This window comes from Melanerpes formicivorus, unplaced genomic scaffold, assembly GCF_026170545.1.
Source record: "Melanerpes formicivorus ecotype bairdi unplaced genomic scaffold, bMelFor1.0.p_v2 SCAF_3, whole genome shotgun sequence".
In the NCBI taxonomy this organism is placed as follows: Eukaryota; Metazoa; Chordata; class Aves; order Piciformes; family Picidae; genus Melanerpes; species Melanerpes formicivorus.
Window position 1 is genome coordinate 3,493,343 of NW_027142355.1, and position 13,534 is coordinate 3,506,876.

Consider the following 13,534-nt stretch of genomic DNA (forward strand, 5'->3'; position numbering starts at 1 on the left):
AAGAGACCTTTGAGACCATCGCATCCAACCTATCATCCAACACCATCTAATCAACCAAACCATGGCACCAAGCACCCCATCAAGTCTCTTCCCAAACACCTCCAGTGATGGTGGCTCCAATAATCCAGAAATGTACACTAAATCAGTATTTTAATTGTTTCTAATGAAAATACAAATTGCTCTAAAAAATAAGGATTGAGAACTACTACGACAGCTGACTTTGAATCCATTGGAAACCATAGTATGCACATGCCCCATTCAGCTTAAAGCTGCTATATTTGTGCTTATGCTCAAAATACTAATTCATTCATCTTTTAGGAGCACGATTGTCTTCATTGTGTTTAAACCACTGTCAATCTTATGCCTGAGTTCTGAAGGATTATGCTCCATATAAGGTGACATTTTAATTTCTTAAACTCAGATTTTGAATGAAGTGGAGGGAAGGGAGGCCATCCAGAGGGACCTTGACAGGCTGGAGAGGTGGGCACAAGCCAACCTCAAGAAGTTCAATAAGAGCAAGTGCAGGGTCCTGCATCTGGGTCGAGGCAACCCCAGGCACAAATCCAGGCTGGGCAGTAACTGGATGGAAAGCAGCCCTGAGGAGAGAGACTTGGGGGTGCTGGTGGACAAAAAGCTCAACATGAGCTCTCCGTGTGCACTTGCAGCCCGCAAAGCCAATCAGATCCTGGGCTGCATCAGGAGAAGTGGCCAGCAGGTCGAGGGAGGTGATCCTCCCCCTCTACTCAGCCCTGGTGAGACCCCACCTGGAGTACTGTGTCCAGTTCTGGAGCCCCTATTACAAGAGGGATGTGGAGGTGCTGGAAGGTGTCCAGAGAAGGGCCAGAAGGATGATCAGAGGGCTGGAGCACCTATCCTATGAGGACAGACTGAAGGACTGTTCAGTCTGGAGAAGAGAAGGCTCCGAGGTGACCTAATTGTGGCCTTCCAGTATCTGAAGGGGGCCTACAGGAAGGCTGGGGAAGGACTTCTCAAGATCTCAGGTAGTGATAGGACTAGGGGGAATGGAATGAAGCTGGAGATGGGGAGATTCAGGCTAGATGTGAGGAGGAGGTTCTTCACCATGAGAGTGGTGAAGCCCTGGAATGTGCTGTCCAGGGAGGTGGTCGAGGCCCCGTCCCTGGGGGTGTTTAAGAGCAGGCTGGATGAGGCTCTGTCCAGCCTGATCTAGTGTGGGGTGTCCCTGCCCGTGGCAGGGGGGTTGGAACTAGATGATCCTTGTGGTCCCTTCCAACCCTGAATGAAACTATGAAACTATGAAACTAAGTGCAGGGCGAAAGCCCCTACACGAGGGTGCAATATTGCACTCTGTCCACTGGAGGTCAGCAAACATTGCGGTGTGTAGTTAGCGAGCTGCGGCGCACAGTGCTCACCGACTCCGGAGGAGAGCGTGCTGAGGATGGGCAGGCTGGGGGGAAGCGATGCTGTCCAGAGGCTCGAGAGGTGGGCCCATGTCTACCTCATGAAGTTCACAAGGCCAAGTACAAGGTCCAGCACCGGGGTCAGTGCTATCCCAAGGACAAATACAGGCTGGGAGATAAGTGGATTGAGAGCATCCTTGTGGAGAAGGACTTGGGGGCGTTGGTAGATGAAAAAACATATGAGCCAGCAATGTGCACTTGCAGGCCAGAAAGCCAACTATATTCTGGGCTGCATCAAAAGAATTATGTCTAGCAGGCCAAGGGAGGTGATTCTCCCTGTCTATTCTGCACTTGTGAGACCTCTCATGGGGTACTGTGTACAGCATAAGGACACAAACCTGCTTAAGCAAGTCCAGAGGAGGTCCACCAAGATGATCAAAAGGCTGGATCACCTCTCCTGTGATGACAGGCAGAGAGAATTGTGGCTGTTCAGCCTGGAGAAGCCTCTGGGAAGACCTTTTAGCAGCTTCCTAATACTTAAAGGAATACTACAGGAAAGATGGAGAGGAACTCTTTGCCAGGGAGTGCAGTGATAAGAAGAGGGCTACAAGCTTTAAACTGAAAGAGGCTAGATTAGAAGTACATATAAAGGCTATATTTCCCACACTGATGTGGTGAGACCCTGGAACAGGTTTCCCAGAGAAACTGTGGATGCAGCTTCCCTGAAAGTGTTCAGGGCCAGGTTGGATGGAGGTTTGAGCAACCTGATCCAGAAGAAAATGTCTCTGCCTATGGCCAGATGGTTGGAATGAGATGATCTTTATGGTACCTTCCAAGCTGAACAAAACAACAGCAAAATGTGGTACAGCATTTTTTGTATTATGATCTTGGCTGTTTTGTTACTGTTGTTATGATGTTTTAAGTATAAATAGTTCCAGTTTGGTATAGAGAGTTGTTAGCCATTGGAATGTGCTGCCCAGGGAGGTGGTGGAGTCACCATCCCTGGAGGTGTTCAAGAGGGGATTGGATGTGGCACTTGGTGCCATGGTCTAGTAGTCATAAGGTGTTGGGTGACAGGTTGGACTTGATGATCTTTGAGGTCTTTTCCAACCTTGTTGATTCTATGATTCTGTGATATGTGATGATGAGATGATATTTAGGCTGTAAATTTTTACATTGTTTTCCAACAGGTCCATGAAAACTTTGACTTTCAAGATGAGGATGAATCAAATATTCAGGACCAAACTTTCAAAGAATTTCTTTTTGAAGATACTTTTAAATTTCTTCTGTCTAATGAATCCTCCACATCCACTCTCATAGAAGCTTTGCAAAAAATGTATGGATCACCTGTGAGCAAGGTAGTTCATTCCAAATTTTCCTTATCACTAATTATTGTTGCTAATGACTTTAAAATACTTCATTCTAAATTGTGTGCCTTTCTGAGATTGTTGCTGGCAACTTACAGAATGGAGGATTTATTAGATCAAAACTATATGTTACTGAATTCTGGGGAATAAAGCTGTGATTATATGGAACAATGAGGTTTTTCTTTTATCAATTTCCACTCTCAAATGATGTCATTGCTGAAGGTATAGTACTATAAAGATGTATTTTAAAATTGAACAAAGTAATTTCTCCAATGTTTTAAATGGTCTTTTTTTTTTTCAATATACATATTTGTGTGTTTTCCTAAACCTAGAATTAACTCAGACAAATAGATCAATGAGTATTGGAATTAAATTCTGTTTCCTACAACTTTGTATCTTATTCTGAATACAAGCTCAAATTATGTTGGGGGGTTTTTGTTTTGCATTCATAGAATCTGTGTAAAGTTTACATCACAAGTGAATTTCTGACAAAAAATTCTGGAAAGCTGGTATCTCCTTTAGCAGTGTTGCTCAGACTTGGCACCTTTAAGGATGAATTTCTGAGAAGGCCCCTGGAGATAGAATAGAATAGAATAGAATAGAATAGAATAGAATAGAATAGAATAGAATAGAGTAGAGTAGAGTAGAGTAGAATAGAATAGAATAGAATAGAATAGAATAGAATAGAATAGAATAGAATAGAATAGAATAGAATAGAATAGAATTAACCAGGTTGGAAAAGACCTTTGAGATCATCGAGTCCAACCTATCATCCAACACTATCTAATCAACTAAACCATGGCACCAAGCACCCCATCCAGTCTCTTCCTAAACACCCGCAGTGATGGTGACTCCACCACCTCCCTGGACAGCCCATTCCAGTGGCCAATCACTCTGTGAAGAACTTCTTCCTAATATCCAGCCTAAACCTCCCCTGGCGTAGCTTGAGACTGTGACCTCTTGTTCTGTTGGTGGTTGCCTGGGAGAAGAGACCAACCCCCACCTGGCTATAACCTCCCTTCAGGTAGTTGTAGACAGCAATAAGGTCTCCCCTGAGCCTCCTCTTCTCCAAGCTGAGCAACTCCAGCTCCCTCAACCTCTCTTCATAAGGCTTGTGCTCCAAACCTCTCCCCAGCTTTGTTGCCCTTCTCTGGACATGTTCCAGCAACTCAACATCTTTCCTAAACTGAGGGGCCCAGAATTGGACACAGGACTCAAGGTGTGGCCTAGCCAGTGCTGAGTACAGGGGCAGAATGACCTCCCTGCTTGCAAGATTTACAGGGACTAAGGTTTCCATGTGACTCCTGCCTCTCTGACACATCTGACTGAAACAGTGCCATGGGTTCTAAATTTATGACAGGATTAAATAGGAATACACAGGCATGTGCACATGTGCAATAGGATTACCTGTCTGTATTCCATAGGACCCCAGATCATACTTCAAACTATCCAATTCATCATCTATACTTTATCCAGTCTCTTCTCATGGTCATTTCTATGGGTACTTTTCTACACAAAGCTAATGCACAGTCTACTTTATTCTACACTGAGAAATGGGAAGAACTATCAAGAAGGTGTCTTGGAATGGCTTTGGATGAGGTTAGGGCAAGTTGAGAGCTGCTGTAACTTGCTCTTTTGATCACCAAAGGGACTGGGGTCTAATAAAAGCACATTTCTTTCCATATGATTTCACCAGAATATGCTGCCCTTTCTTTCATAGGATGGAACTTACCACAGAGAAGATGAGCAATGTTTGTCATTAGAAGAGATAAATTTAATGATTACTTTCATCAAGGAACTGAAGAGTCTTGGGCAATTTGAGCTGGTAAAATAAACATGGGTTTGTTGTGTTGGACAGATATTTTCTGTAAATCACTTAACAGTTCCCCATTACCAATTTTTTGCTGTCTCTAACTTATATATCAGGCTGGATGGACAGGAAAGCAGGGAGATAGAGGTCATGCTGATTTTATTTTGGAATTTGAATTAAAGGACATAGCGGATGCATTGAGTTGTAGATTCTTTGAAAAGGACAGGTAAAGCAGAAACAGGGACCCAAATACAGAATGGAAGGGAAAGGAGACAAATTATGTGCATTTTTAATGAGTTGGTAAGAAAATAGAATGATAATGGAGCAAAGCAGGTGTGCATGGAAGAACTGAAGACAGTACTGAGATCATGACTAGACAATAGATACAGATTAAAGAGGTGGGGGGGGAAGGCAGGTGAATATGTAATGCATCTTTTTCACACTTCTATTGATTTAATTTTTGGAAAAGAATCAAGATGAAGGAATAATAGTCAGTGTCTGACATGGCAGTTAATGAGGGGAATGACAAGTATTGGGGAAATAATAGATCTGCAAGTGGATCTGTTGTTCCAAAAATCTGCATATTGGGATTTCTTCTAGACCTTCCTGGATGAGGGTCAGGGTTGAACACTGCTAAGGCTTTCTAAAGAGGGGTTGAGTTGAATAGATCTGGAAGATGACTCAGAGGTAAAGGAGTTAAACTATGAAATAACTTTGTAGAGTTACAATTCCATGTTAGAATCATAGAATCACAGAATCAACCAGGTTGGAAAAGACTTCAGAGATCATCAAGTCCAACCTATTACCTAATACCTAACACCTCATGACTAACTAAACCATGGCTTCAAGTGCCACATCAAATCCCCTCTTCAACACCTCCAAGGACAATGATTTCACCACCTCCCTGGGCAGCCCATTCCAATGGCCAATTACTCTTTCTGTGAAGAACTTTCTCCTCGTCTCGAGCCTAAACTTCTCCTGGTGCAGCTTGAGACTGTGTCCTCTTGTTCTGTTGCTGGTTGCCTGGGAGAAGAGACCAACCCCCACCTGGCTACAACCTCCTTTCAGGTAGTTGTAGACAGCAATAATGTCTGCCCTGAGCCTCCTCTTCTCCAGGTTAAACAATCCCAGCTCCCTCAGCCTTTCCTCACAGGGCTGTGCTCCAGACCCCTCCCCAGCCTTGTTGTCCTTCTCTGGACACGTTCAAGAGTGTCAATGTCCTTCTTAAATTGAGGGGCCCAGAACTGGAGACAGTCCCCAAGGTGTGGCCTAACCTGTGCTGAGTACAGGGGCAGAACGACTACCCTGGTCCTGCTGGCCACACTATTTCTGATGTAGGCCAGGATGCCATTGGCCTTCTTGGCCACCTGGGCACACTGCTGGCTCATGTTCAGCCAGCTATGAACCACTACCCCTGGGTCCCCAGCCAATCTGTCCCCAGCCTGTAGTGCTGCATGGGGTTGTGGCCAAAGTGCAGAACTCCTGATTTGCAAGGCTGAGCAGGACAGTCATTTTCTACACATATGAGGAAGAGCACTAATATATAACTATTCATATGGTACATGCATTGTCTTCTGGTAATTTCTCATATTGCAAATGTGTAATAATTGTGTAGTCTCTAATCAGTGTCTCTCTTCTCAGCTTTTCCCCTCTGCAGCACCCAGGATTCAGACTTTACTGCGTGACATCTATCACATGGTAGACCCAATGAGGCAGCTTGGTTCAGTCCTGACTGTGCATTGGTTGCTTTTCAGTTTACTTGAACAATTCCAGTTCATGACTAAAAAGGAACATACATATCTCTCAGAATGGTAAGATAGCTTTGTATCAAATGTTGTATGGGTGGTTTCTCCAGTTACGTTAATAGAAGTAGCTAATAAAACATATACATATATTCATGCAACAAAATCCTTCAGTATATGTAGGTGGACTTACAAGACTTGAGATAGAATAGAATAGAATAGAATAGAATAGAATAGAATAGAATAGAATAGAATAGAATAGAATAGAATAGAATAGAATAGAATAGAATAGACCAGGTTGGAAGAGACCTTCAAGATTATCGTGTCCAACCGATCATCCAACATCACCTAATCAACTAAACCATAGCACAAAGCACCCCATCAAGTCTCCTCCTAAACACCTGCAATGATGGTGACTCCACCACCTCCCTGGGCAGCACATTTCAATGGCCAATCTGTCTATCTATGAAGAATTTCTTCCTAACATCCAGCCTAAACCTCCCCTGGTGCAGCTTGAGACTGTGTCCTCTTGTTCTGATGTTGGTTGCCTGGGTGAAGAGACCAACCCTCACCTGGCTACAACCTCCTTTCCATTAGTTGTAGAGAGCAAGAAGGTCTCCCCTGAGACTCTTCTCCAGGCTAAGCAACCCCAGCTCCTTGAGCCCCTCTTCATAGGGCTTGTGCTCCAAACCCCTCACCAACTTTGTTGCCCTCCTCTGTACACATTCCAGCAACTCAGCATCTTTCCTAAACTGAGGAGCCCAGGACAATATATGATATTGCAAACAAAGGTTTGGGAAAAGAGGCACATTAGACATTGTCTGTGCTCCATTCCACTAAGTCTCAAGTTAAATATGAGAATGATATTACTTTCTACATTTTGCTTGGAGACTGCTGTAGCAGCTATAAAAGATATCTGTAGGATTTCATAAGTTTTAATTTTGTTCATCACTGAATTCAGTGTGGCTTTTAGCAAGTAAATAGTCATCTGTATCTTTGTTTACTTAGCTACAAAGTGGACCTTATACCTTACCACTGTGCTAGGTAACTCTTTATTAGTGCTTTGAAAATTCCCAGTTCCACGCATGTGCTAAGTATTATTGTGGTTACTGCCAGCTATTCCACAAAAAGTAACTCAAAGATGCAGCTGCCTGCATTCATGTGTAAGCCCTTGCCCCTTTGCCAAAATATTTAGGTTTGCATATCAAAGCATACCAACCTTTAGCAGCTTTCTGTTCTAATCTCAGCCGTGCCGCTCACTCATTTTGAGCCTCTTTTTTGCTTTCAAGCTGAACATTATTGTATGTATATAAATATGCAGAGGTACTGTGACCTTTCTCCAGGGCATAGGCCAATCTGCTTCTCTGCACTGTACTTTCCTGCAATGGCTTAGCAAATAATGCTATTCTGTTAATTCACTGCATAAAAACCCACGTGTTTTGACATTGCTAAATCATAATCTTTCAGTTATATAGCTACATGCATGTGACGGTGATGCATGTGTCAGATATGCATTTAATTATACTTAATTGCAAGGAAGAAAGAGCTTAGCAGAGCTTACTCCCCAGATAATTCAGGTATGCATTCTCTTTGAGCTTTGATTAATCTTTTTTGAGAATCATAGCTTCAATGAGTTTGTATATTGGAACACTTCTATATTTCTTCAGTCACAGTATCACAGTATCACAGTATAACTTAGGTCGGAAAGGACTTCGAGGATCATCGAGTCCAACCTATCAACACAGACCCCATGACTAGACCATGGCACCAAGTCCCACATCCAATCTCCTCTTGAACGCCTCCAGGGATGATGACTCAACCACCTCCCTGGGCAGCCCATTCCAATGATGAATGACTCGCTCGGTGAAGAAATTCCTCCTCACCTCGAGTCTGAACCTCCCCTGGCGCAGCTTGAGACTGTGTCCTCTTGTTCTGGTGCTGGTTGCCTGGGAGAAGAGGCCAACTCCTTCCTGGCTACAACCACCTTTCAGGTAGTTGTAGAGGGCAATGAGGTCACCCCCGAGCCTCCTCTTCTCCAGGCTAAACAATCCCAACTCCCTCAACCTCTCCTCATAGGGCTTGTGTTCAAGGCCTCTCACCAACCTTGTTGCCTTTCTCTGGACATGTTCAAGTGTTTCGATGTCCTTCTTAAACTGAGGGACAAGTCCAAGTCCAAGCTATTCAGCTGATTTATGCAACAGTTCTTATTTCTCAGGCTATATAAAATTCTACATCTACAAAGCCCAGTGATTTCCATAGCTGACTGTCCAACCATTTCTTTTTTTTTTTGTGGTAAAAATAATGACTTCTGACTTTAGCTTTTTACAGTTACTCTGTTCACTGATCATAATTTCACAAGATGGAGATGGGATTTAAATAAGTTTCCTGGTCTACTTTTTCATTTCATCTAAGTGACTAGTATTGAAGCCTTAACTGGTATTAGTGAACTCTGAATTGCTTCCACAGGAGCAGCAAGAACTCTAGAAAGACACCTTAAACTAATCAGAGATAAATCATAGAATCATAGAGCCATTCAGTTTGGAAAGGACCTTAAGGTCATTGATCCTTAACCTAACATTGCTAAGTCCACTACTAAACTCTGTCCCTGAGCACAATATCTACATGTCTTATACATCCTTCCAGGGATGATGACTTGACCACCTCCCTGGGCAGCCTGTTCCTGGGCCTGAAAACTCTTTCATGGAAGAAATTCTTCCTAATGTCCAGTCTAAAGCCCCTCTGCTGCAACTTGAGGTCTGTTCCTCCCATCCTATTGTTTGTTACTTGGGAGAAGAGACTGACCTCCACCTCTTTACAACCTCCTTTCAGGTAGTTGTTGAGTGATAAATTCTCCCCTGAGCCTCCTTTTCTCTGGACTAAACACCAGTTCCCCTGGTTGCTCCTCATGACTTGTACTCTAGACCCTTCACCAGCTTTGCTGTCCTTCTTTGAACCTGCTGAGCATCTCAGTGTCTTTCTTCTAGTGAGGGGCCCAAAACTAAATTCAGTATTCAAAGTGCAAGCTCACCAGTGCCAAGTACAGGGAGATGATAATCACTCCCCTATTCCTCCTGGATACAAGGTAATCTGAGTAACTTTCTCTAATATTTCTAAATACTTCATTTTGTTACCCTGCTGTTGGGATAGAGTTATTATATCTCTTTTAATAGTTTTTGATTATATTATAATCTTTTTAAAGAGATGACGCTAGAGGTCATGCTGTTCCATTTTGAGGCAATGCCTTGCAGTGGTGGCTGCCACACTCTTGAGGTGTCTGACTAACCAAAGTCTGGCATTTTACAGGCTTTAGATATCTTGTTTTCATCTCACAATAGGGTTTGGGACTGGGCAATCAAAAATGAACAGCAGAGAGAAAAAATATGTTTTGCAGTTATCAGCCATTATACCACTCTGGCAAGCAGAATAAAGGGTGCAAAATTACTTACAACTTGGAAAACAAATTCTCTAATAGTTTAAATGCCTTCTTTGAAAGGAGATGAATGTGCATGAAATAAGGGTGATGTCTGGACACTGCAAGTTCAGAACTACCTTTTCATGCACATACAGGGACACACATATCTGCTAGATGCTTTTTATTTAATTGAGATAATGCAGAAATATGTTTTATTTTGGGACCATTTACTTTTTACCATAATTGACATCAATATTGCTTGCAGCAGCTCTTGTTAGAAACATTTGCAACAGCTGATTGCACAAAACAATATTGCCAACTCCCTTCCTTGGCACAGACAATGACTTATGTCTTTCAACATGCAAAATGAATGGACCACAACATCTGGGAAGAAGCTGCTTTATAAGAACTTCTATGGAAAACACTGGAAGAAAAAAATATAAAAGTTTCAAGAAATGTTAATGTAACTCTGAAAAGGTCTTATCAGACAGAGGTTCAGTACCCAGGTGGCATGAAAGTCAATGGCATCCTGTCCTGTATCAGGAACAGTGTGGCCAGCAGGAGCAGGGAAGTCATTCTGCCCCTGTACTCAGCACTGGTTAGGCCACACCTTGAGTCCTGTGTCCAGTTCTGGGCCCTTCAGTTTAGGAAAGATGTTGACTTGCTGGAACATGTCCAGAGAAGGGCAACAAAGCTGGGGAGGGGTTTGGAACAGAATTCCTATGAGGAGAGGCTGAGGGAGCTGGGGTTGCTTAGCCTGGAGAAGAGGAGGCTCAGAGGAGACCTTATTGCTGTCTACAACTACCTGAAGGGAGGTTGTAGACAGGTTGGGGGTGATCTCTTCTCTCAGACAACCCGTGACAGAGCAAGAGGACAATCTGTGCCAGAGGAGGTTAAGACTGGATGTTAGGAAGAAATTCTTCACAGAAAGAGAAATTTGCTGTTGGAATGGGCTGCCCAAGAAGGTGATGGAGTCACCATCACTAGAAGTGTTTAAAAGGAGACTGGATGAGGCATTTAGTACCATGGTTTTTAGATGGTGTTGGGTGATAGGCTGGACTCAATGATCTCAAAGGTCTCTTCCAACCTGATCTATTCTATTCTATTCTATTCTATTCTATTCTATTCTATTCTATTCTATTCTATTCTATTCTATTCTATTCTATTCTATATTCTGTACATGTATTGGAGAGAAGACTACTGCCTTTCTATTACTATGCTTCCAAAAATGCTTTATGAAAGAAAAAATTTGCAGTTAGCAATATAGAGACCACTTAACATGTTAATGAATTGGTGCAATTGACTTGTCTTTTTCCACTGAGGATTTTTATATGTATGTATGCATATATATATATATATATATATGCTCTGAATGTTCATTGTGTTCTTGGTTTTGAATTATGAAAGACATCAAAACACATGGATGTTCCATTATAAGAATTCATGCTGGCATCAGTACAAATTTTTACCTTGACACCAGGCCTTCATTTATCTTTAATTATTTTTGAACAAATTCTAACTTTAATCTCATATATATATATATATATATATATATATATAAAAAGAAGCATTATACAAACGGTTAAGAGGTTTTAATTATTTTATTCTTGGCTCTATTTCCTCCTCCCAGCAATTCAATTATGTTTTGAAATTTATTTCTGGTTAGGTTTTTGGTATTGTTTTTTTTGGGGGGGGGGTTTTTTGGTTGTATATAGTACCATTTATTATGGAAAGTGTGTTTTCTGTCACGTTCCTTCAGGTAATATTGCTAATGCTGGGTACATGAATCTAGAAACACCATTCTTTCATGGAGAGTATTAAAACACGATGCACACAGAAAATTTTAGAAAATGCTTCATGGTTCCTGTTCCTTCCATTCATGTAGAAATATGTCTGCTATTGAATTGACAGGAATTCCTCTCAAGAAAATGCAAATCCTAAGCAGAATGTTCCCTCTGACTTCAGGAAGAATCACAAAGGTAAGGAGTCAGAATAAGGTTTTTTTATGTATGGTGTGGTTTTCCTGTTTGTACTACATGAACAGAATAGAATAGAATAGAATAGAATAGAATAGAATAGAATAGAATAGAATAGAATAGAATAGAATAGAATAGAATAGGTTGGAAGAGACCTTTGAGATCATCACGTCCAACCTATCATTCAACACCACCTAATCAACTAAACCATGCAACCAAGCACCCTGTCAAGTCTCCTCCTAAACACCTTCAATGATGGTGACTCCACCACCTTCCTGGGCAGTCCATTCCAATGGGCAATCACTCCCTCTGTGTAGAATTTCTACCTAACCTCCAGCCTAAACCTCCCCTGGTGCAGGCTGAGACTGTGTCCTCTTGTTCTGGTGCTGGTTGCCTGGGAGAAGAGACCAACCCCTGCCTGTCTACAACCTCCCTTCAGGTAGTTGTAGAGAGCAATAAGGTATGATGTAGATTAGATTATTTTGCATTCCAGCTGAAGGGTCTTGGCTATTACATATAAAATACCAATATCTTCCTTATCTGTAAGTCATTCTGCTAAGCTCACGAGCAGTGGTCATGAACCTAAAGCAATGATCTCACACAGAAAAGAATAAAAGCATACTTTATTTTTTGTATTTTAAACAATGAGAGTTCCTTCTATAGGGTTGTTGAATCATGCCTAAACCAAGAAAATTATTAATTGCTTGTCTTTATCTTTCAGCATGGCATTATTCCAGCAAGACTAAAGAAAGTCAATGCAGTTATGGTAAGTCAAGGTCTTTCTAGACCACTAAGGGGAAAGATATTACTTGAACAAATTTATGAGAGTTTTCTGCATAAACTTTTGGTAAATGGAGTGCCTGCCAGCTGTTGTGTAAAAAACAAAACCAAAACCAAAAAGTATCAAGAATGTTTAAGAATCACTAAATAATTGGGCTATTATGTTAAACTTAGAGTACAAAGTTAAACATCACAGTATCACAGTATCACCAACGTTGGAAGAGACCTCAAAGATCATCAAGTCCAACTTGTCACCACAGACTTCATGACTAAATCATGGCACCAAGTGCCACATCCAATCCCCTCTTGAACACCTCCAGGGATGGTGACTCCACCACCTCCCTGGGCAGCACATTCCAATGATGAATGACTCTCTCCATGAAGAACTTTCTCCTCACCTCGAGCCTAAACTTCCCCTGGCGCAGCCTGAGACTGTGTCCTCTTGTTCTGGTGCTGGTTGCTAGAGAGAAGAGACCAACCTCTGCCTGTCTACAACTTCCCTTCAGGTAGTTGTAGAGAGCAATGAGGCCACCGCTGAGCCTCCTCTTCTCCAGACTAACAACCCCAGCTTCCTCAGCCTCTCCTCATAGGGCTTGTGCTCAAGGCCTCTCACCAGCCTTGCTGCCCTTCTCTGGACATGTTCAAGTGTCTCAATGTCCTTCTTAAACTGAGGGGCCCAGAACTGGACACAGGACTCAAGGTGCGGCCTAACCAGTGCAGAGTACAGGGGCACAATGACTTCCCTGCTCCTGCTGGCCACACTATTCCTAATGCAGGCCAGGATGCCATTGGCCTTCTTGGCCACCTGGGCACACTGCTGGCTCATGTTTAGGCGACTGTCAATCAGCACAATCCGCAAAACATTGCTACGTGTGCATATGAATATTACAGCACTTCTTGATCCCCCTTTGCACTTCAGTAGACTTGTGCCCTTTTATTCCAAGAAGTTTTGCGTACATTTTTTCTTGTACAGTAACCTTTAAACCTAAATGGAGTTTAACCAGCCTTGTATAAGGCAAGTCTTCAGCCTAGTGGTAGAGTTATAGAGAGCTGCTTAAGAGATGAAGA

General features: G+C 42.4%; 1 protein-coding gene across 4 annotated transcripts in view; it reads left to right on the plus strand.

The window, feature by feature from the left end:
- CPED1 (cadherin like and PC-esterase domain containing 1) overlaps positions 1-13,534 on the plus strand; it is a 184,526-nt gene that overhangs the window by 89,756 nt on the left and 81,236 nt on the right. For 3 of the 4 annotated variants that reach the window (XM_068165086.1, XM_068165113.1, XM_068165093.1), the window contains 5 exons: positions 2,570-2,737; positions 4,467-4,571; positions 6,198-6,367; positions 11,622-11,689; positions 12,408-12,452. In XM_068165086.1, coding sequence (XP_068021187.1) covers positions 2,570-2,737; positions 4,467-4,571; positions 6,198-6,367; positions 11,622-11,689; positions 12,408-12,452 — 556 coding nt within the window. The remainder of the gene's footprint in view (positions 1-2,569; positions 2,738-4,466; positions 4,572-6,197; positions 6,368-11,621; positions 11,690-12,407; positions 12,453-13,534) is intronic. The other variant, XM_068165102.1, reaches the window with a different exon arrangement.